Source organism: Stegodyphus dumicola, chromosome 2, assembly GCF_044657685.1.
Source record: "Stegodyphus dumicola isolate Sdum_Otavi_A_Nest chromosome 2, ASM4465768v1".
NCBI classification, from domain to species: Eukaryota; Metazoa; Arthropoda; class Arachnida; order Araneae; family Eresidae; genus Stegodyphus; species Stegodyphus dumicola.
Window position 1 is genome coordinate 173,776,186 of NC_140769.1, and position 25,765 is coordinate 173,801,950.

The 25,765-nt window shown below is 31.4% G+C and overlaps 1 protein-coding gene across 3 annotated transcripts in view; it reads left to right on the top strand.

Moving 5' to 3' along the window:
- The window catches only part of LOC118199002 (uncharacterized), a 78,021-nt gene that overhangs the window by 24,522 nt on the left and 27,734 nt on the right, over positions 1 to 25,765 (top strand). Inside the window, exons 3-4 of one of the 3 annotated variants that reach the window (XM_085811456.1) lie at positions 6,123 to 6,170; positions 12,508 to 15,299. The exons of 1 other annotated variant lie outside the window; for it this stretch is intronic. In XM_085811456.1, the coding sequence (XP_085667582.1) occupies positions 6,123 to 6,170; positions 12,508 to 12,896 (437 nt within the window). In that variant the 3' untranslated portion in view covers positions 12,897 to 15,299. Of the gene's footprint in view, positions 1 to 6,122; positions 6,171 to 12,507; positions 15,300 to 25,765 lie in introns of those variants that run through there. One more of the 3 variants, XM_085811455.1, reaches the window with a different exon arrangement.

The following is a 25,765-nucleotide window of genomic DNA, read 5'->3' on the forward strand; positions in this document are numbered from 1 at the left end:
ATGAAATATAATACTGTTAAGTAAACCTAGCGCCAGAGTGTCGCTATGGTAAACAAAGTGAATTTTAAAAAATGCATTTATTCTATTGTGGTTTATGCGCTGTCGGCGAAGTAGGTTTAATTCAATCTAATAAGTTTAAATAAAATGCAAGAAAAAATGCGTATAATTTAATATTCCGTACAAGGAAGTCATGTGGTGTACACATCAGATTTTTTATTCTAACTTTTAATCTTTAAGAATTTATTTGTCACAATTGTTCGAGGCCTACCTTTTGATTGGGAACAATGTTTCACTAATGCCGAAGTTAAAAAAAAAAAGTGCTTATACGTTATCGTGAAAGTAATATATTTATGCTCGAAGAGGGAAGAAACTGAACGTTCGAAAACACTTTTGTGAATGCCATTGAACGTGTTCTGGATAAAAAGAAATATTGATAATTTTACACTACTATTCATTTTTATTTTAATTCTCTTATTCTCAGGAATTTTTTTTTAAAGTATTATTTCATTTTTGGTCTCCATTTCTTGTTTTATTAATTCATTACCTCTCACTGTAATAGGATAGGTAAAGTGAGAACAAAAATTATTCTTGTAGTTCCAGCAATAGCTTAACATGTGTAATTTCCTTTGCAGTAAATTAGAATCCATTTTTATGATTTTGTGATAAAATGTTCATTTATCTTAGTCTAGTCCTAATCTGGAAATTTACTATTTGATCAACTAAAATGTGAAGAATATGGAATGAACACATGCATAAGATATTCTTAACAACTTGAGGGTGTATTAGTATTTTCCATCAAAAAATAAAAGAATAAAAACTGAGCAAGTAGAAAGAAGGATAAACATAGATAACTATAAGCACATATAAAGAAATATAAAACATAGATAAGCATAAGCACATATAAACACAGATAAACATAGATAAGCATAAAAACATATAAAGATAAACATAGATAAGCATAAAAACATATAAAGATAAACATATATAAGCATAAGCACATACTATAAACAAAGATAAACATAGATAAGCAAGGTCCCTACTAATTAATCGTCATCGTAACTACATGGCGCAAAATTCCAATTGTGGAAGAGTCTATTTTTGAAAAAAAAAAAGCTTCTTAAAGCCAAAAGTTTCTTGTAAATAGCTGGAATTCCGCTGAGTATAATAATTTGTGTAATGTTAGTCACGATAAAGAAATTTATGACTAGACACACTTCTCCCGAAGAAAGTCAAAGACAATTTCGAGCACTATATTTCCTTCAGATCTGCACTTTTGTTGCCTTGATGACATGCAAATTTTGATTTATGTATTCCATTTGAAATAGTTCAGATATAACTGCAAAGTTGCAAAATCTATAGATAATTTTTTTTTTTATAAAAGAGCCGCTACATTATTTATAATCTTTCAAATATTGTCTCTATTAGGTGTATTCAGTCAGTCACTTCGAATTAGAACGATTCATACCATAGCCTTTAAGGCAATACTAGACCTTATTCTTTCAAACGACTGAAAATCAGTTAGTCTTCTAAGACAGGCACTAGGGTCTACTCTGTGTTTCAGCTAAAAATTGATTAAATGATATGTAATAATTTCAAACTCAGAAGTAGTGACCAGCAGGAATTTTGATGGCGTAGAAGTGTTGATCCATAATGAATAGGAAATTGGAGTCGAAGGCAGATTAAATTTTGATTTTTTATTTCAGCAAACATGTGCCTGTTCCAAAAAGTATACATTTTAGATAAAGTTGCGGTAAGAAAGAAAGAGCAGACAGAGACAGACTGCTATCAAGCTAGGCGAAAGCGTAGAAAGCAAGTGAGTTATGTTTAGGGTGAAATCTTAATTCAGACTGAATTAGTTTTGGTTTTCAAAACAATTTGATCGGATAGTTAATACTGCTATAAAATTACTGTTTGCTGTTTTAGTTTCATTTATATCATCAGAATTATGTAAGAGTCATATGACATAGATCAGTCTCGAAATGACGCAGTGCAAATAGAGTTACTACTTTTAGAACACAGAAGGGAAATTTACGTTCCTGATTTAATCTTTTACATAGTCTTTACTTTTCTTACACTCATATATCCACAGTTTGAGAACAAAACTGCAACTCACTAGATCATCAGAATTGAGAAAAGGTTTGTTATTTATTAGGTCATCAGAATTGCTGAATTCGTGAAGCTCTCGATAAGAAGAAAAATTCCATTAAAAGGAAATGAAAATTATATTTATGTAAGTTTTGGGTAACATCTAGAGCCTAGGTGAAACCTAGAATCTGAACTATATAAAAAATAACTGAGTCCCATATAAATGGATAAAATTTTGTCCATCTAATGGCACGGAATATCTCTGAAGTAAACAGTTTGCATTTTTTAAGCTTCCTTTTGTACCCTAAATTTTGATTATTTTCTTTAATTTTGCTGGAACTCTTAATACTCGAATTTTAAAATCTTTTATCCTTATCATCTCTTTATTGATTTACTCAGAATCCCTGATTGCATTTATTGGATTATTTACAATATTTTTTTATAGTTAGAGTTTAACAATATTACTAATTCTCCCCCCCCCCAAAAAAAATAAGTACTACTATTCCATTGGTTATTTTCTGATTTGTAAATATGATAGTACATAGTGGGAATACATAAGATAGTACACACTGGGAATACATCAGAAGATACGATTTAATAACCTTTTTATTACTCTTATATTATATATGTGATGTAAATATCCTTTTTTTTTATTTTCTATCCATTATATATAAATATATATATATACAAAAAGTGAAAAAAAAAAGAAGACTAAGTGTGTAGCTTGAAAGAAGAGCGGAGTTGGCAACAACTGCTTTGGTGACGTCATGTCACACTCCTCCTCTATCCATGAGACCAGTTTCGATTTAACCGATCACGCCAGTTGGGAAAACTGCATCATTGAGTGAACATGTGCAACTGATTATGCCGGAAAAATGTGTAATGCAAAAACCGAACAGCGAATTAACATCAAGTTTCTTGTGAAACTTAAGAAATCAGTCACGGAGGAAACACTTCGAATGTTAACAAATGTTTCAAATGCTTATGGAGATGAAACTTTGTCTCATGCACGTGTGCTTGAATGGCATAAGCGGCTTTTAGGGGGAAGGGAAGGTGTGGAAGATGATGAACTTCCTGGGGGGGGTCCCAGCACGTTCATCAAAAACCCAGTGGTCAGATTGTTAATCAGCACTACTACATTGAAGTACTGGAAAGACTTCAAGAAAAAATTAGGAAAATAAGTCCACAGTTGGGGAGTGATGAATCGTTGTTGCACCAAGACAATGCACTGACTTACACGGCCTTATCTGTTAAGCAGTTTCTGACCAGCAAAAACATTACTGTCCTGGGGCATCCTCCTTATTCACTTGATTTTACTTCATGCGACTTTTTTTTTATTTCCTAAAGTTAAATATTGCTTAAAGGGCCATTTTACCACAGTTCAAGAGGTTCAGGCAAACATGGAGAATCTCCTGAAGGGCGTTTCACAAAACTTCGTTTCAAAACTGTTATCAGCAATGGCAGCACCGAATTTAGGAATGTGTGAATGCTGAAGGAGAGTACTTTTAAGATGATAATGGCACGCAGGCTCTCAAATTGAATTTATTTCGGAGTTAAATTTCATACTTCTGAGTTGCCTCATTTTGATGCATTCTACTTGATTTATATTAGGAGATAATATGGTCAACATTTCCTTAGTAGATAAATTATTATCATCTTACTTTGCAGCTATTGCGCAAGTATTAGAAACACCTTTTCCGATTTCAATGAATTTTAACTCATTCAAGATTTGATATTAGCGCTATTTATCTTTATTGATGCATTACACCAATATATTATCTTCGCTTCTTATTTTTAAGTTTAAAGTTTTTCTACAAAAGCTTTAGTGTACTGAAGGTTAGCAGCCTCTTTACTATAAACACTTGCTCGTATCTCTTAAATTGGAATTTATTTCGGAGTTAAATTTCATACTTCTGGGTTTCCTCATTTTGATGCATTCTACTACATGTATATTAGGAAAACTACTACATTTATATTAGAAGATAATATGGTCAATATTTCTTTAGTAGATAAATTATTATATATAAATATAAGTATAAAAATAGGCTAAAAATTTGAATTATAAATTTTTTTTACCGTCCTGCGCTGCAGGATTGCAATAGAATAAATTTTAAGCATCTAAATTTACTAATTAATGACATTCGAATTTACTACTTAATGCTTTAGGTTTATCTATAAAGAAGCATAATAATAGGCTAGGCTAAAAGTAAAAAAAAAAAAAAAAAAAAAAAAAAAAAATTAAATTAAACTCGTCCTGCACTATAGCTGCAGGAATATTATTACATTCAACACTAATAATCTTAATGAAATTAGCAACATTCACCCCAACTGTCTAAAACTTAATAAAACCAATAAAAAAAATTTAGTTATAAATTATCTGGATCTTAGCGTTCATAATCTTACAGAAATTAGACTGCTTGATAAAAAGAAGAGCGTTTAATTGTTCTACATTAAAATTTATGAACTGGTACCCCAACATCTCTAAAAAATAATGGCAAATGCAATTTTTAAATAAATTACTATAATTAAAAAAGTTTACACAGAAATTGAACAATAAGAAGAAATTCATCTTCTTAATAAAATTTTAAAAGGAAATTAAATTATATGCTTCTGCTTATAAAAAGTGTTTTAAATGATGCAAAGATTCATATTTTGGCATTTTAAATTTAAAGAAATCATTTTTATAAAAATTACGAAATTTACTTTTTACACTTTCCTTTGGTTTCTATACTTATATTTAGGAAATCTCTCGATTTGTTTTGAAAAGTAAAAACATTACGTTTGTAGCTTTTGCAATACAAACTGATCGTGACATTTGATATATAGGGGCCGTACACTATAAGGTACTTTTCCGCCTTCTTAGCATGCCTTCGTGGTGTAATGGCCAGTACACTTAATGCATATTCGTGAGGTCCGTGTTTTGAGTCCCGGCGAGGGCATTGCTCATTTTTCATGTTTCTTGGATTCAAAAAATTATCTTAATGTCTCTACAACACTAATTGAAAACCAAAATATGTACATTTATGGGTAGCTAAAGAGGGAAAAAAGACACTATTCTGAAAAATGTTTATAATGTTAACAGCTTTACGTGATGAATATGTTTATGCAGATTATTGTGAAAACTATTAGTCATTTTAATATTTATTTTCAAAAATGAGACCTTATTTACAGAACCTTATAGAATTTGTGTTCTAGAAAACACTTCCAAGCTTTAGTGTAGGCGTGCAACCAGCTCTTTATATTACTTGCATTAATTAAAAATTAAAAATCTTTCTACTTTAATGTTTAATGATTTTTAGGATTATCTAAGTATGTTTATAAAGTAAAAATACTTCATGAGAATATTAATAACGCATTTTTAGACTTTGAAACTTATAAATTACTTGTGTGAAAGTCGTTTAGCATAGAAAACGTAACAAAATTGTGAATAAAGATATTGGTAAGTCACAAAAGGATGTCATTGGCAGGCATGTAAGAGGTAGGTAGGTAGGTAGGTAGGTTACGGAGGACTGGAACGCCTGGTGTCTAACAGAGGTAAACAGGCATGTGTTCCAAACCCTCCTCTAACTACGGCAAAACCACACGAGGAACCTGGAACCACACGAGGCTGCACCAGGAGATTATTGAGGTTGTCAAAGGGAAGTACATGGCCTTACAAGGGCATTAGTAGGATTGTATTACAGTTTGAAGAGGAAAGCTGTGGTGTTACAGATAGTAGGTAGTTAAACTAAAAATGTTTATGTAGGCATGTAAGAGGGGAAAAAAACCAATATCCAACTATTCTAATTCGCATGTTTTATATAAAACCGCTCTTCGCTGTATAGATTAGAACTTGATCCTGGCTGTTAGCCAACGAATTTTCAGATTCCGTTTTTACTTTTTTGGAAAAGCTATGCAATGAGCTCCGTTTTTCCTATTTCCTTGCTTTATATTTCTTTACTGACATGAATTTCAAGCATTAACTTTAGTTTCCTTATAGTTGTCTTCTAAGTACATTTAATTTACTTCGAAATTTCAGAATTTGTTTTTTCTCCTAGACCATTACACCGCCGAAAATGATGAAAAGTTGCATCATGGATATAGCGGTAAGTAGTTAACATAAATTTATTGGCTAAAATTTGATGAATAATTGAAAATATAGAATTGATTTTAGTCCATCAAATATGAATCAACTTTTAATATATCATATATAGCAATAATTCTTAATACTAGAATTGTGAAACGAGGCCAAAGTTATATCTTTTTACTTTATGTTATAAAGCAATTAATTAATTTAAAAACACGTTACTTTTTAAATGAATAAATGATGTCTTCGTAAATACTAACGCCACGGGACAAATCAAAATGACAGCTGACAAAATTTGCATTCTCATACATGTGTTAACATTAAAAGAGAAACTGCACGACTTTTTCTAAAATTGCTTAAAGAATGTAGCATGTAAAATTTCAAACCTAATAATGCTTTAGGGCAATATTTTCATCTAGTATCGTAGCAGCAGGCAGTTGGAAAGCATTAATAAATTTCTGAAATAGTATTATACAAACAATTTTTAAGGTTTATATTTTTCAAAATACTTTAAAAAATGAATGCAATTCACATAAATATAGCATTTTTTTAAAGCTACTGAATATATAAAAAGTAACCCTCCCTTAAGTGTCTATGACTTTTGAGAGGAGAGGTTTTTAGTATTTCAGAAATGAATTCTGCAGAGAGAACATGTCACTTTATTGTCAAAAAAAAGAGTATCTCCTATTAAATGTACATTATCATTTCCTAACATAAGCGTTGTGATGATCTACGAAAACGTTAGTGGTCCGATGGAGAGCAAAAAATTCTCCTGAAAAATCTGAATGCTTTTTGAAATTTTTAAACTAGCTCTTAAACATTCACTTTAAAATGTTCTTCAATACCTTGTCTAGATAAAATGTCGATGAACCTATTGAACTAAGTAGCGAATTATCACCAAGCAGTTGATACAGAGATTTAAGAAGGGTTAAAACACCTTTTTATTTACACAAAAATATAATAACAGATGGCTCCTTCTTGGGCTTACAGTAAAGCTTCCATTTGGGCTTTTAAATCAGGGTCAGAAAATAAGAAACTAATCTAATAGTAAACTAAATAGACTTAGCCGAAGCTAGACACAAGTACCTAACGTATTTGGCCCTTAAATTAAACTAGCCGGCGGTTCTCAAGGGGCACGTACAATACGGCTGAGCGTAATAGATTTAAGACCGAAATAGGCAGGAGACAAACACGCGCCACTAGAAGCACTCTCTCTCGAAGTAAGTTGAACTTCCTTTAAATACTTCTTCTAACTCACTTGCATTCAAAGCGATTCTAAAACTCATTCTGGTAAGAAGGTGTAAGTGAGAAACAAGAAGAGAAAGGAAGGGGTTTCAAAATTAAAAATAACTGCTATAGAATTAAAATACACCTTACAACTTGATTACTATTTGCATATTTTTTCAAGAATCATATCAAACCATGCCAATTGATCATTTAGATATGTTGGTCCAAGGTGTAAACTCATTTCTTTTCCAAATAATAATGCAAAAAGCAATGCACAACATCAAAAACCTACTCACAATTCTCTACATATAATAATATAAAGCATCCACAAATGCTCTTTTCACTATACATCACTACATATGCTGTGGTCAAAATCTACATATTTGTCAGAATTATAACTTTGAGTAGTTTGAGAACCTTTAATCTTTACTAGTCTCTTCTCGAAATAAGATTTAATTCATAATTGCGTGCAATCAAGGTGCAAAAAATGCCTGAAAATTTCAAAGCTTATTCTGTCAGTACCTAGAGATCATGCTCAGATGACATCTAGTATTTCATTATTGTAAGGTTAGTGAGAGCTGAACAAAGAAAAACTTCGTAAGGGGCAATAAAACGATTAGGGACTTATATTATACATTGAGCTTATGCTCCCTGTTTTTGATGCAATCACACGTTATTTGCGATTTCATTTCCAAATCATTCTGTATCTTCTTATATTTAGAGTAGTAAAAAAAGTAAAAAGTAAAAAGTAATTAAATTATTACTCTGGAAGTAATTTAATTATTTCCATGTTCTACTTTTCTGCACGCTTGCTTATTTACAATTATTTATATTGTTATTATATCACTTATCAAAGATATGAATGTTTATTTCACATGCTTTTGCTTTGCATTGTCATTGATATATACTAAGACAACCGCTTCATAAATGACCAAAATCATCTAGAATTATAAGCTCAAAGCAAATTGCAGCTGTCAGAAAGTAGAAATATTTCTCCACTGCAATATCCTTTTAATGCCTGTCTAATGACTTTTAAAATCTTTTATGTCTAATTGTTTGTATTGAATCTTTTGACACATTTGTCCTGAAGAAAATTTATTACATTAAATATTTTCTTTTTCTCCTTATGTCAAAAATTTTCTTTTACATATAAACTACTTTTTGTTGCAGCTTAATGTGAGTTAGAAACGTTTGTTTAAATCTATTTTTTTAATTTTCATTTTTTTCGTAATTTTATTCTTTTATAAATATGCATGTTTACACTTAGATACATTCTTACATGTTTAGATATCTAAACTAAATCTTAGTTATAAAGGACTTATTTATAGTATTTTAAAAGAGTAAGGGACAATAAATCTTAAAACGAAGTGTAATTTTTTCAGAAGTTTTGAGTACTTAAAGATGATTTTTAACCTTGACAATAATAAAAATTTATATTGCTTACCAGATTGTGAATTAAAATCACATTGGAATCATACTTAAACTGGCACCATGTATTTGCTAGCAACTGATCAAGATAAATTTAGATAGCCTTTTTGACATACCTTGAATCACAGTTTTCTCTAACAGTTTCCATTAGTGGGAACAGTGAATTTTTCTTGATATTTTCATTGCACATCTGTGTCTCTTTCCGTTCTGTTCTTAAACATTTAGCTGAGCTGTTTTTTGAAAGCCGTTCAGAACCAACCAATCATGTCAAATAGTATGTATGATTCGTCGGAGCAAAGCTTTTGTTTTGAATTTATTCTCTACTTGCTGTACTGCCTTTTATTTTCTCTATCCGCAAACAAAATTGCGGGTTTATATTTTTCGGAGTTCACGGTTTATTTAAGATTTCATGCACAGTTATTTAACTTAATTGTTCTGAAATAATCAGCTTATTTAGCTAGAATGTGTAATATTTCTTTCCTAGACTTTTGTAAATGATTGTTAATTTGTACAACTCTGTCAAAAAAGTCTACAAAAAGGCCCAAACGGTGTGAATTATCATCAATTCAAATTGCACAAACTACTTAAACTCAAGATTAGATGTAATTTACTCAATGCTTGTGTTATCTCTTAGTAAATGAATTCACTCGAAGATCACATTTTAAGCTGTTATATAAGATAATTACACTGTAAATTTTTCCAACTATCAAACTAACATTACAGCTGTTTATAACTTAACTATATATCGTTTTGTTTTGCACAAGAAGGTTATTCCACAATCATTAAGTTTGTTATTCAGAGCAAATTATAAGCAATTTCAATAATAAGCTCTTATCCCTTGTAATATCAAAAGAAAATTTTGTATAATTTTTCTTCTTCCACTCCTTCATCACAGCCACAACAAAACGTTTCCAAGAGAGGCTTCTCATAAAGTCAAAGAAAAAAAATCTGATGTGTACACCACATGACTTCCTTGTACGGAATATTAAATTATACGTATTTTTTCTTGCTTTTTATTTAAACTTATTAGATTAAATTAAACCTACTTCGCCGACAGCGCATAAACCACAATAGAATAAATGCATTCTTTAAAATTCACTTTGTTTACCATAGCGACACTCTGGCGCTAGGTTTACTTAACAGTATTATATTTCGTTCATATTATAACTCATAAAGCACAAAATTTATATCATTTAAAGAATTATCTAATCGTTGCCACATGTTCTATTCAAATACTATAATAAAGCTAGAACGATGTATAAAAGAAATTAAGCAAACAAAACAAAAAAGAAACAGTTTTTCACAGACGATTGAGTAGTTCTCATTCAATTAATTCCGTTTTCACTTCGCGACATGGCAAAAATACATAAAATCTCAAAATATCTGTATTAAAAATTACGAAGTAAATCTTAAACGCTTATTTCCTCGAAAAAATTCCATAAAGGATTAAGCACGATTTAATTGGCAATAATAAATGAAAGCGTTATCTTTGTTGTTGCGAAGCTAAGTTTCTCTAGATTGGCAACAAATCCACTAATCTGCTGTTTCAAATGTAAACAATCCATGGCCGCCATAAAAAATATTATTAGGCTTAGCGGCACTTAAACAATTTTAAAATTGTTGATAATTCTAAAATTATCGCATACAGATTTACTAAAGGCATAAAAACCTTAACCGGAAGATAAGAACAACATAATTCAATCATTTTTAAAGCAAAAAAAATGTACAATTTACGAACATATAACACTAAAGAAACTGAGATCACTGAGCCGGGTAACAGAGTGGATATATATATAAATATATTTATATACGTTTGGTGCAGCCGATTGCAACCAAAATACGAGGTGCACATCTACATGTTATAGCAGTCCTATATACAAAATTTCAACGTTCTGAGGTTACTCGTTTTTGAGTTTTGCGAGATACGTACGTACACACGTACGTACATACGTTCGTAGAGACGCCACGAAAAATTCTCTTCAGAATTCATTTTAAAGCAGTTTTATAATTTTTTTGGAGGAAACGAGTTTTTTATTCTGTCCTTACATACAGATATCACGGAAATACATCGTTAAATTGCATTTGAAAGGGGTCAAAATAGGATATTTTCGTTGAAATATGCTGCCTGAAACTTTTCGCGATTACAATACTTCCTTTTTACTTCGTACAAGGAAGTAAAAAGGACCAAATTTTCAAATTATATATTTGCATAATTAATGTCAAAAAGAATATGTTATTCTTATAAGATTATTAATAAGGTAAATCTTCCAACCTAGAGCTCTCAGCTTTTCTCATAATGTTCAAATGCAGTGTTAAAAAATTTAAATTAGCATTTAATTTCTTAACATTTCGTATACATAATTGAACAAAAACATTAGAAAAATTATGTGTATTACCTTATTTTCAATAATTTCAATGTTTACGAAAAACGTTTCTTCAGGTTTTGAGCAAGACTGCAATCTGTACTCACTTTAATCTTATACCGATAAGAAATACAGTTCTACACTCTAAAATGAAAGCTATCGAATTAAAATTAACGACTAAAGTCTTATACATAAACAAAAGTGAATAAATGTTTAGTCACCAAAGACACACTTTATAAATTCTACTCAATCTAAGAATTATTTTTTTCGACAGGTTTAGGTGAAGAAAACACTTGAAAAAAAATTCATTTTGTAAAACACTGCAGTCTCAGTCTGCGTATAAGTTAATTATAAACAATTTTTTTTTTATTTTTGTTTAATTTCAAATCACTCTGACTCTCGTTAAATGCAAACTATTCTGACGTTTCTTAAAAATTTCGTTTTTAGTACACTGCACTCAAATTAACTGCCAAAGTCTAAAAGTTAAAAGTTAAGCAGACAGTGAATTTAATTTTTTACCAAAGTAAAGAATTCAGTTATGTGAATATGCATATACAAAGAAGGCACACCTCATTAAGGTCGAAAATCTTATTGAATTTGTATTATGTAAAATAACTGCAGTTATTTGTAGTTCTGTAGTTATGAATCTTCTAATTAGCTTCAGTGCGTTCAATGCAGCTAATGTAAAACATCACAGTTTTTATAATTTTTTTCACTGCACTTCTATGTTATACATTAATCAATGGGTTTATTATTACTTGATATCAGTTTATTTGTTTCGCCCTAAAACTACTACGGTATGAGACATCTTTCTACAGTAGGTGATTTTAAAATTTCTTGTAGTCTGGGCTCATTTCTTCAGACATCAAATTTTCATTTTTAATGTATATCTAGGTGAGCAGACTTACTTGATTCTTTGTATTTCGATCAAGAAAAAATAATTCAAGGTTGAGAGACTTCCTTTGTAAATAACTTTGAGAGATGCATGTATAGAGCACAGAGCCTCTTTATTTGAACAATTTGCTTGGAACGCTAGTCAAAAGTAATTCCCTGTTTCACTAATACACATACACTGAGATTAATGTTTTTATAGAATTTCGATATACTTGATTTCGACAGCAACTTCACACAAGTAAATGTTAGGTTTCTCGCAACATTTTTCCTATTTAGTATCCATTCAAGAGTAACGAACACTGAAGTAATTTTCTTTCAAAATATATAACTTAGTATGGTAAGTATCAAATATGTAATATTTAAACACTTACCATATTTTGCTTTTTTTTAATAAAAGCTTATGTTCATTTATCTTAAAATGAAAAGGCTTCCTTTTTCATATAGGTTACATCAGCAACATTCATAATAACCGCATAGTCGAAGAAAGCAAGAAGAATGCCCTGTCTACAGGTGCTGTCATTGGCATTGCGATTGCATGCCTAGTGGTCGTTCTTAGTTGCGTCGGACTTTTATACTGCTGTATCTTCGGACGCTTCAGAAAGTGTAGATCCAAAAATACTCAGATTCCACTAGACCTGGCACCTGGACAAAATCACATACCAACTATATCTTCGGGTGATATGCAACAAAATATGAAATTTCAGCAACAAATGCAGTTCATTCCAGTACCACAAAACGTGAAACGAAACACTTCTCTACCTTCTGGGCCTTCAAATGTTCACAACTCTTACAATATATGCACCCCAACAGCCCCACCTTTAGAAGACCTATGAAAGCTGAATGCTTTAATTCAAATGTCAGATATAATAGAAGTTCAAAAATATGATTTTTTCCCTATGTTCTAGAAAAACATATCTTACCACGAAATGTCTTAAATAAAGCCGAAAAAACTAGAAGCTCTTGGAGAGAATTTCAGCTATACTTGAGCGTTATGCCTTATGCCGTACCTCACATATTCTGGGATTATATAAATAAATGCATTTTAAAATAAATTGTGGAGTACAAAACTTTTAAATGCTTATGTTATCTGTCAATAAATGACTGACCTGAAAATTTCAAATTGTGCACAGGTACATTCTTCATAAAAAAATGAGGAGAGAACCGTTCTAAACACCCCTTTCTACTGGGCCGACTGACGAAATTTAACGCGATTTTCATGCCTCAAAAGTGTAAATTAGATTATATGAGATGACATACCAATATTGAAAAAATTAGCTTTCAAAATTTTAGCTCCTCAATGTTATTAAAATGGGATATATATTCATTAATATCCCTTTTTTTATTAAGCTCGCTTGATTCCTTCTTTCACAATTCGAAATTTAGGTTCAATCCAAATAAAATTCGCAAATATTCTCTGGTTTCTTTTTAAAGTTTGTATTTTTTAGCAATTTTTCGAAAAGCTTTTTGAATTATGAAGTTTTTACCATCACTTCAAAGTAAATGCATTTCTTAGCATGCCTACAAAACATTACAAAATTTTATTCAAAATTTTCCAAGAAATACGTGAATTTGCATATTGGAGCATTTTAAAATTTGGCATATTTGTTATAAGCGATATTAACGTCAAATGTGGTTTACGCACCTGAATAAAATTCTTTGGAAGAATGAAAGATGTACCTTTTTTCTGCTCGAGCGCAATGAAAGGGAAGGAAAATAGGTTACCATAAATTAAGAATTACGCCAATTTTGAATTGTTCTTCGCGCAAACTAAAAAAAGTGTTCCAAGATATTTTTTTTTTTAATTTCTCGGTAAGTTTCTAACCAGTTGTTTCAAAATTTAATGTTTAGGTATAATTTCAGTCGTATGATTGTAATATGGAAAAAATGGATATGTCTTTTCAGAAAAAAGGTCCGATTTTATATGAGAATACCTATGTTGGAACAATGCTATGTGTAAATCTAATACATATCCCAAGTCAGCTTTCGAGCCATGAAAAATGTAACCTAAATTTCGTCAATTGGCTCAGTTGAAAGGAAAATAAAGAACTGTCACCCCCCTTTTTGTGCGGGATGTGCATTTTCTCTTTGTAGTGTTAGGCTTAATGTACCTTTTATAAATCTAATTATCGAATCTATTGAGCTAAAATGTACATTATATTCGACAAATTCTACACATTAACATAAGAATATTATATCTTAAATTTAAATATTTCTTTGGTTTGCATCACTAGAAAAATAGCTCTCGGATTTGTTTGGGCTCCAAAGTTTCGGATTGATACTTTGATATGCTATCTAAATTTTAGAAGGAAAGAATAAATATCTTAATCGACCACAAAAAGAAAATGATGAAGGGTGCATTAATGTCATTTAATCCAAAAAGTTTAAAAGGGTAAAACTGCAGCAATTACATGAATATTTATTATTCACCTCAATATTCGATGCTAGAATACTATCACGTAGATGATTAAGGAAAGTTGTGCTGATCCAAACTATGTCCTGAAAAGATGAAGATGAGTTTGATGTTTCTTGATGGGAATGAAATCGAATCGTGTGGATAGCCTGAGCGGAGACTGGGGCAGAGAGGCAACATAAGCCTTGTGTGTGGAACTGATGCCACTGTTGTTTAGCAACAGCGGTGCCTCAAATAACTTTATAACCTTCTACAACACGCACTCTTATAGTATAACATGCACATTGAAGGCTGTTGCTGTATTGTGCACATATTCAAGTTCATGCATGATAAGTTCACCTAATGACAAAAATTACGCTTGAAAGACATTTTGCTACAAAAACTTGTCAAATCGTATGCACGATACTCACAGAATAATATCAGATTAAGGGAATTTGAAGACCTTTAAACGATCATGATGGAAAAACGCAGAAAGGTGAAAGCTGTGGCCGAAAATTCAGGCTTCTGTATTAAAATATAGTTCATTTATGTCGAAAGAGAAAGAAAATCAATGCAAATATTTTCACTTGTTGGAGGAGACACAAATATGTGTTTATTGTAGTGCAAATGAAGACATTTTATTTCTTAGTCCTCGTGTAATGCTCAAAGATTATATGTATATCGTCTATATTTTCACTTGTTGGAGGAGACACAAATATGTGTTTATTGTAGTGCAAATGAAGACATTTTATTTCTTAGGCCTCGTGTAATGTTCAAAGATTATATAGGCAAGAAGTACTTTTAGTCTTACAAAATAAAATACATCATACGTTCTTCTACAAAGTTATTCAATGAAACCATTTCTCATTTAACTCATAGTTCATTTCCATTTCAATTAAACCAAAATAATGAAGTTCTTTTTTTAACCTACACAGTTGCTGGCAATAAGTACATAACCAAGATTTTATGTTTCCTATACTAAAATAAAATAAATAAATCATTTGTTATTTTAATAAAACCTAAAGCATCGCGTGTTTTTATTGTACTAAAATTGAACTAAAACATTACTTTTTATGTATACACAAGAATGAAAATGAAAATGTAATATATATTAACATATTTTTAAAACCGGAATCAATGTTAACTGACCTCGTTTGAAGGGCCTCTTTCAAATTCTTAGTATATTTATGACGTTTTTGTTGGAATACGCTCACACTTAAACACTACAAAAATGATAAAAATTCATTATTTTGTGAAAATTATGCAAAAAAACTGGAAAATTTACATCCAAATTACTAAAACATCAACCATCACTGACCAGAAAATAATGATGATAAATATATATTTTTGATATATATTTATATATATCACTGTATAAACATACAGTGAACTATAATAATTGGAAAATATTCACTAGTGATGTATGGCTAAAATATGTTAGTCAACACATAAAACTTTTTTTAAATGTGTCTATAGTAGCAAGGAAAAATGATATAATTTAAATTCTGTAAGGCTAATTTTCTTGCTTTTAACCTACATCATGCCTAATAATATACAAACTGTCTGCAAAATTTCAAGTGATTCTATAAGGAGCTTTTAGCGTTGTCATAGTTGCTGTGAACATAAATCATAAAAAAAATTATCAAAAATCGCATTAAAAGTTTCAGATTAGCTTTACGTGACATGTATACAGAACTACTCACGTTGCCAAACGGATTACATAATACGGAGAAAATACATAATAAAAATACTTTCCCAGATTCTCCAAACTAATTGAAATACTTAAAATTATGTAGTTAACAAATAACATAAAAAAGGGCGAAAACTGCATTTTTAATTTGCTCTTTAAACTTTTACTTCCGCTGTGACAAACAATAATTTCCGGTTTGTCGTCTCTCAGAAACACTGGTATATCTCTACTTCTAATAAACATATCAAGAAAAGAAAAGTTGTTTTTTATAGCTAAGAGTGCAACTTTTAAAAATATGAAATTAAAAAGAACAGATTTTTAGCCAAAATCGACTTTTTGAATGAGGTCAGCTACCTAATTCGAGGAATAGACGAAGAACAATTAACCTATCTGCATCTATAGACAAACCGTTTTTGCTTTGTGTTTACTGTCTGGGTATTTGCTGAATTTTCTAAGTCACTATTTTATAGGCTAAATGTTATTCGTAATATGGGTATGTTGTACACATTTACCTTAATTAATAGCTTCTTCAAAATTAGACACTGTAATGTATTATTTTCTCGTATAATTTAAATTCAATTAATAATAATAAATTAAAAAATAAATAAAAGACTACTTGTAAATAACTTCAATAAAAGTTTAATTTTATATGGTTTAGAAAGAATTGGGTATCTGTACTACTAAAGATGAAAATGTCGTTACTAATAATTCGAAATTTAAAATTTATATTACAAATATCTATAACGGCTCACCAGCAGCCGTGCGGTAAAGTCTTTCAATATCCGAGTTTCGAATGCCGCGAACGGGCTGACTCCATGGGCGTTTTCGTAGTTTTGCCCATGCGTAACGTGTTAATACAAGCCAGTATTCCTTAGAAAGTCCTCCACGAAGGCATCGCTCCTTTCCATGTAGAGCCTTAGTGCGGAACACGTAAGTAATGGTAATAATAAAAATGTCTATGACTATCTAGAAGCACGAATATGTTAGAACCAATGAAAGCAAATTTGCAGAAAAAATCAAAGTAATTAAGCATACTTAGAACTATTTATGTTTGTTTAGTTGTCATTTTATCATTTTATAGTTTTTCTGGGTCTTGACTTTTTGACATGCTGCCTTCAAATTCGCCGACGTAAAACTCCCATTAAATCGCAGAATAAATTTTTAAACTCGCATTTCTCGTTTTGTTGCTTGAAAATTGTTATCGTTGAATTACTGCTTATTTTGTTCTCGTTCCAGATTAATATCACTTCTCAATAAATGTAAACAACGATCAGTGTTTGTTATGATTTTTATGTTTTTGGTAGCGTTTCGTGTAAGTTTTTCGAACTTCCTTCAGATTTGGCGGCTGAGGCCTTCACCAATGGCCGAGTGCTTAAGACCGCTAAATGCTGGGAGTTCAAACCGGATTCGATCCTAAGCAAACAGGCTGGCTGCATGGTGAGTTTCCGCTGTTTTCAACGCTTGTAACGTGAATACGAACCAGTTTCCCTTAGCAAATCCTCCATAAAATCCCTAAAAGAGGATCTCCTAAAAGAGGGGCTCCATGAAGGCAGCCCCTCCTTTTAGAAAGATAGCCATCATTTGCTTTGCCATATTCAAATAATATTACCTAATATTGGTCACTTAGGAACAAAACGAAAACTGTCAAATTTTGGTTCCGATATTTTTAACGGTATAGAAAAGAGAAGTTATCGAGTGACTCAAGAAAAGGATGCAAATTGTGTTTTAACAATCAGCCACATTCTCGAGGTTTTAGCTTTAAATTCAATAAGAAAGACTTAAAAATCTAATGAAAAATGTTAAGTATACTTATTCTGGCTAGAAATACTCCAGAGAATGCAGATCAATTCCAATTTTGTTTTCAACAGCGAAATTTGTTTTGGCTGGACTAAGATCTTTCTGACTTTGATAATGGATGTTTAAAACCAGCGCGACGCACGTAAATTTTTACCAGTCTAAATTTAAATGAACATATTTGGAATATAAATAACACACTAAAAATTTTAATTTGTGCTAAGCGTCTTCTTCACCCAGTTGGCTAAGTAAACGGGTGAGTCATAGGTAATTTTGAATCCAGCATAAGACGTTACAATTTCATGTTGCCGGCCATGAGAGGGCGCAGCTTCTTCATTTATGTTCATTATCGTGACACCTTCATTCAGAATGCACCAACTCTCTTTCATTGAAAGTAAAGACAACAAATATAAGTTCATCAGTTATATCAGGAACTTTTGTACTAAAAATTGAAGAATTTGAACTGTTGTGTTTTCTCTCGTGCCGCTTTGAGCAATGGGAAAACTGAATACTAGTCCTAAATAAAGGGTGCGGCTCCACTGCCCTGTAAGGTTTCTTCTCACTTCTAAAAGATGTAATGTCGGTCATACCCTGAAGCACACACTAGGTGAAATTCTCAGTAATGAGATAGTTAAATGACGAATGAGTTCTACCATAATTCTCGCATTCTTGAGAAATAATTAACTAGAAATTGAATGTCCTTTAAGTTCTATTTAAAAAAAGAATTATGCAGACTTTCTAGTATTTCCTCTGGAGATCTTTCTGCTTTTACTTGGCCTTCTGCCATTTAACAAGTTATTCATATGCCAGACGAATTTAGTAATCGTAAAATTTGGTGTGATACAAAAATAATAACTTCATCTGAACCTCAAATAAGGTTACTATTTAATTGAAATGCAAAATCAAAACCATTAAAACTAGCGGATTGATAACATAGAGACAATGCCTCATAATTACTATTTACTATGATAATAACAGAAATTAAGCTGGAACATTTGCTAGCTCAGTTGGTTTTCACCCTATCTAATCTGTGTGCTACAGTTTAAATCCTCAGATATTTAGCAGCATTTGTTAAGCAGTTCAAGGAAACAATTCATTTTACTAAGCTAGGAGTTACGTTCAATAAATTGATGCTTGAACAGGTCTTTACAGACTATTTACATCGCTTAGCATTTTCATCCTTTTTGAGAAAGCAGATGAAAATGTGAATGAACGACTGATAGGTCGGAAGTTAAAAGGCTGAATTAAGCATATATTACATTGTACTCTAAGCATGTTATTGTTATTATTATTCATTTTAACATTTCTAGCATGACCTTTATTTTTTTTCCCCTTAGTGTCTTAGTTTTCGCCCAGGTTTTTATTCTAGATCAATTCTATCGCAAATTTGAAAATTATTATCGAAAGTATAGAGTTTAGAAAGTTCATTTGGCAAGAACAAAGGGAAAGTCATATGTGCCCTCGCCGGATTTCAAACCACAAATCTTGCAATTACAATTAGATTGTGCTAATCAGTTACACTAAGAGAGCACGCCCGAGAATATGCGATAAAATTTGTATTCATCTCTCCCCTTTGAAGGATGACAGAGCAGACGCACGAGAGCTTATAATCAAAGCCACGGGATGACGAACTATTATTCACCATATTTTAATTTCAGCATCATTGTAAAGATTATTATACATCCCGAACGAAATTGAGATTGTGAGGAAGTATCATCCGTTATATTCAACTAGAAAGCCGGGCGGTCATACGAAATGACCGCCTAGATATTATAAACTGTAATTAAAATGATTTGTGCAAAGGTGTCTGCTAATTTAAACTGAATTGCCCAGGGCAGGCGGCGAGGACGTCCCTTTGCTTATTGTCCCACGGGGTTTCCCCCTTCTACTTGCTTAATTGCTTAAAGTAGGGTACAATGAAGGAAACCACTGGCGGTACAATTCTTAAGAGTCCACCGCTAGCTCAATCAATAAAAATGATTTAAATAATGAAATGTTAACTCACATGTCGAAGATCTCTTTGTACATAACATTTCTTGTGTAGATCTTTCCATCATTTTTAAGCTATCCTTGCAGAGGACCATCAATTATTTTTAATTTTACGTCCGTTCTTTCACGAACTCTTGAACGGGCAACATAAAGTTGACCGTTTCCAAATGCAGGCTCAAGTAAATAAATGCCAACACGCTTAAGCGTTTGGCCCTGAGACTTATGGACGGTCATAGCAAAGGTAAGTTTTACAGGAAATTGCCTACGTCTCAACTGAAACGGCAACCCTGTGCCGTGGCAACTTCACCCCATTGGCTAGTACAGTTACGCAAGCAACCAATAAACTATCGGCGACAAACAGACAGTTAAGCCGCACATATATATATATATAGGGTGAAGTAACATCATCTCCTCCGAAACGGCTGGCTCCCGGGCTTAGCAAAGCACACCGTTGGATTCCGGAGGTCCTTGGCACGGCTTTTTGACCATTCACGTCTTCTTGGGACTTTAATTAGCCGAGATATTAATTAAAAACTAATTTTTCCCTAAGTTTTCCCTACATTTTCTACTTTCTTTCTTGGGTTTTCCCTATTAGAGGGATTTGGCTACGTGCCAAATTCTTTTTTCTCGAATATCTACGGAACGTGCCGAGTTGAAATTCGAGACACGTATCCTCGAATTCCAAAAAATTCTCGGAATCCATCGATGCCGTTCTCATCTTCATACGACTATAATCGGCTGAGAAAAACTGCGAAAACATTAATTTCCGCGCTCGTTTTTTCCGAGTAGCAACAAAAAACTATTGGCGACACACACTTTAGTCGCTTATATACAATATATAAAGAAGATTCGGCAACTAGTGTAAAATCTGTTAAGTGATTGTATTCCTGGGATACATACTGTCGATGTTCCAATAGCTAGGTGGACGTGATAACAGCAAGCACTATGATAGCACTTACACCATGAAGCAAGCGTCGGGGAAAACGATAATTCTTTGCAAATATAGCCAAATACAGCAAGAATATTTATCAAAATAAACTCATTTGTTTTAAGACATAATTTTAATTTTTTTAAATAAATAATCCTTGATTTTTTTTATTTAATTCTTCGTGAAATGAAATATGAGATTTAGAAAACATAGTATTAATAAGAGGTTAATTAAATAAGTGCATGAAAGAAACGATTTTGGTTTTAATAATAAAGCCCTAAAATTCATTTATCAAGTGTTCCGTAAAAATGAAATTCTCTCTGTTAAATACTGAAATTTTTTGCTTTCCAAAAATTACTTTAAACTATATTTAATTAAATTTCCTATATATTTCTTTCATAATGCTAGTAAAAAACTTTTTTAAAAAATGCAATGAAAAGCTGTAAGAATTTTTTTTAATGAAAAAAAGTAATAATTCAAGATCTTATAGCACGGAATTTGCTAATTAGCAAATTCATATTCTGATATGAAACAATTACAAATAATAGCAATATCAGAAATAAAATTCTTTTCAGAGGTGTTTTTAATATTAAAACAGGTGCATAAATTTAAAAAACTTCAAGGCTAAAGATGACAGCTATTACGGTACTTAACTTTAATTATAGAAAATAATGCATGATAATTAAGTCACCAGTGGATCCAGGAGGACATAAAGATAAGAAAACGGAGGCAAAGAAAGCTGTGCCTATATGATATTGACACAGTTAATGACATTCGAAATGATGATGTCCCTTCATTCGAAGGAATTCGAATGAACATTCGAAATGAATGCTTGAAATTTTGTTGTTTTCTGATAAATTTTTTAAATTCTACCCGTATACTACATTATTGAAGTAGAACTGTATTTTATGTAGTAATAAGCTTTCCATCAACTAATCACAATATGTATGCATAAAATGTTATGAAATGCAAGAAAACACTCAGCGAAATCCAAATCGACATAAGAATGGGCAGCTTGCTAAACCAACTGCTTTCCTTGTGCTTTGCAAAAGCTATAATTACATATTTTTCGTTGTTCAAACTCAACACAGTTTTTGCATTCTGGTTAAGAAGACAGAAGCTGTAGGTATTACAGGAAAGAATCAATATAAAAATAACATGTTATCTAAAATAAATATTCCAATGTGATCATTTTACCTTTTTTTTTTTTTTTTTTTTGTCCCGCTACAAAACCAAAATATTGACGAAAATATTCGGCAGGATATTTTATGTTTCTGTTGTAAAAAATTCTACTCCAGCAAAACTTTGTAACATTTTTTATAACTTGTATGTTCAGAAACTTGTAGAATTTTGGATAAGTATTTTAATGACAAAATATGAAGCTGAAAATAAATGACAATTTTGAAGCTCATAAATATGATTCTCTCGCTCCCAAATACCCACACACATCACTGTAAAATTTAACAAAAATTTGAAACTAAGATTGACATATAATAATTTTACAGATTATTTATTATAGAGATATTATTTATTTTATAGGGATTATTATTTACTTAGAATAACTTTATAGAGAGTTATAATCTTCCCCCTGCACATTCTGTCGGAGTGTAACTAGTGGCACGACCGGCTGGAAGTTGGAAGAAAAATCATGCTTATAAGCATACATGATTTTTTTGCTTCTGGCTTCGAAAATCTAATAAGCTCTTCAGAATAGCCCGACTAAAATGAGTGGTCGATACTTCACCACCATGTATATTTCTCTGTCTGGAACTCTTTCTTTTCCTACCAGCTACCATTAAGCACGAAAGTATTTTAAAGAATGTAAAGGTAAAGGTAAAAGTATGGGGGACACCAACGATGTACCATAGGTCAACTGGTAATGCCTTCCCATACTAACTCTTTGAAAAAAAAAAAAGGGGGGGTGGGGTGGGGGTAATTGCAAGTTTCATAAGAATTTGCATAGACTGAAGCTTTTCAAAAGGTCTAGAGTTTGCCTATTATGGTACATCGTGCAATTCCACAGTACGCCCCGCATCCAGTATTTATTAAAAATAATGGTTTAGGGCATAAGTAGATTACAAAATAGTCGGAATACAATTTGAGATTCACAAGATAAATGGAACATCTGATTTGGTGCAACGAAAATAGGAGATAAACATAATTAATAAACAAATAAACATACTGAGATAATTATAATTAGTACTGGCAACACAATGTTCAAATGAATTGTTATAATAATGCTAAAGAGGTGGGTGTCCATGGGTTATTTCAAATATATTGGTTTATTGCAGTTTATAAAGTTCACGAGCGGAGCCATTTTTGTCCATAATCACAGCATGTAAAAGTTCACTAAGTTTAAACTGTATGTGGACTTACACTTGACAGAGATCTAAGCCGTAGGAAGAGAGTCGTTGCATAATTTACTGAAATTTTGGATATTGATGTTTATCTTTAATTAAAAACCTTTGAAATGCCAGGAGGTCAGTTCTTGGGGATTTTATGTGAATATCCTCAGTTAAGGGGCATGAGAAAGTGTAATGATCAGGAGTTCCCTGTTCCCCACATATACAGATATCAGAATTTGACAAATTTCTTGCGTAGAAATATGTGGGGAAGGGTCCATGTCCTGTTATAATATTTTAAAGAATTATAACCTCTTCCCGTGTCTGCTGTCGATGTCTGACTCGTAGTATGTAAGGCTGGAAATTGCAAAATCCGTGTTTTGAGTACCGCCGAGGACATAGCTCATATTTTACGTTCCAGATTCAAAAAACGCTGTCTTCGCATAATAATATAACTCACAATTATTTGAAATCTTCCAAAACGTATATTTCAATGCAAAGTAAACTTCAGTTTAAATTCTTGTTTGGTGAAGTTCTCGACTTTGAGCTTTAAAGTTCTACAAAGAAAAGTATATAACTTTCACAATAATAGTAGAACTTATTATACAAATAATAAGGTTGAATGCACTTGAACATTGAACCATATCGTTTGTACGGATGTCATATGATTATAATGCATACATTATTAAAAAAAATACCAGATTAAGGCAAAATACAATTAAGCTTAAAAAACTTGCTTAAGAAAACTGTACTATGTAAAAAATAAAATTGTCTTCTACATTTATTTCTTAGACTTGTGCTATCAAATAGTAAATATCCTTAGAAATTCTTCCATGAAAGCACTCCTCCTTTTTAGTAAATATCTTTCGTATGCTTTACTATATAATAGTTTAACCTAACGTACTATCTAATACTTTGAAATAAAATTTTTAACATTTTTCAGGATTTCTGTGTTCATTAGTGTGCCAACTGTAGTTTCCATACTTTATATTACTTAGAGTTACCGTGAAAAATTACGAAGCTTAAATGTTATTTTTATAAGCGTCACCTTTACACCAAAAAAGAATTAACCGTTTGAAGTTATGTTTTTAAATTCTAATTTTCACTGATACGTAGATATAAGCCATACATAAGTCTTAGGCTTTCTGAAATAATTAAAGTTAATCAAAATTTTAATTATTTTCCTCTTCTCCCCTTCTCTAAAAAATAAAGAAGCCTTTTAGAACATACGAAGCTTTAAAAAATGGGAAGAAGAAGAAAAAAGGAAGAACTTTAAAAGCAACTGCAGGTTTTGGGGAAAAAATTGTAGAATATTTCATGAGTTAACACCTCTCTAAATTAAAATTTGCTGAAAAAAAAAAAAAAAAAAAAAAAAAAAAAAAAAGAATTCTCAGAAACATGTACCTTTTAAGCTTTCTTTTCTGATCTTTTTACAAAATCTTAATCCCACAATTTTCCCCGTTTCTCTCGGTTTTAAAACATGTAATAACGACGAGAAAATATATTAGTTCATTGCAAATTGAACCAAATCCTATTTTTCGGTCAAATTTTAAAGAACTTTAAACCTAGCTCAAATAAAAATACCTAATAAACTTCAGTTTTCATGTTATTTAACATATTTGTTCCCCATTATTCGCATTCATTCTTTGCTCATACGAACATAACCGCAAGAGCTTATTTTTATCTCATTTAGTTCAATTTACCGGAAATCCGATACTGTTTCGAAAGACTGATGCCAATAAATATTATTTAATGAGACATAATAGATTGCAACATAGCTAAAAAGGATTATGGGAGACTGGATAATAGCAGGCAGAGCTTCCCGAGAAACACAGAAATCAATTTCAGAATGAATGAAAACAATTAACTTACATAAGCATTAACTCCAAATCATCTCTAAGAGTTTGGCATGCCTATTCTTTATAAATAATGTATTAGTTTACTTATTCTTCGGAGATAGTTACTAGTTCAGCTATTTTTTACAGATATCAATAATTTATTAGTTTTCCAATCCGGAAAGCAAAGTTTTCTCCTTAAATTGATTAGAAAGGTAATAAGCCTTTAAAAATTTTAATATTTCCTGCAGTTTGTTTTTCTGTGAAATTTAAAGGAGTTACAATATATATATAACAGACAATTATGGCAACCCTTTCTACGCTGCAGGCTTTCCTTAATGATGTATTCAGTATTATGCACGTAGACGTCTGTTAAAGATTTAAGGCAGAAATATCGCAAGATAAAAAGATTTTATATCAAAGTATTACTATCCCAAAAGGAACGTTACTCGCGAATGGGGATATTATTCTCGAAATGGTATTTTGCGTGAGAGTTAATAAATAAAGTTGTAGAGCCATTATTGTTATTATTTTGAAACTGGAGATGTGCAAAACGTACACTGTCCTCCCCGGGACTCGAACCCTGGAACTTTTGAATACTTTTCAAGTATGCTTCCAATTATTCCACGACGCCATACGGAAAGGAGGAAGAAAATACCTTATAAAGTAACCCATTTTAAATGGCGACTGGGGATTAGAGGGCCCAATCACCAAATCCTGGAGATGACGAATTAT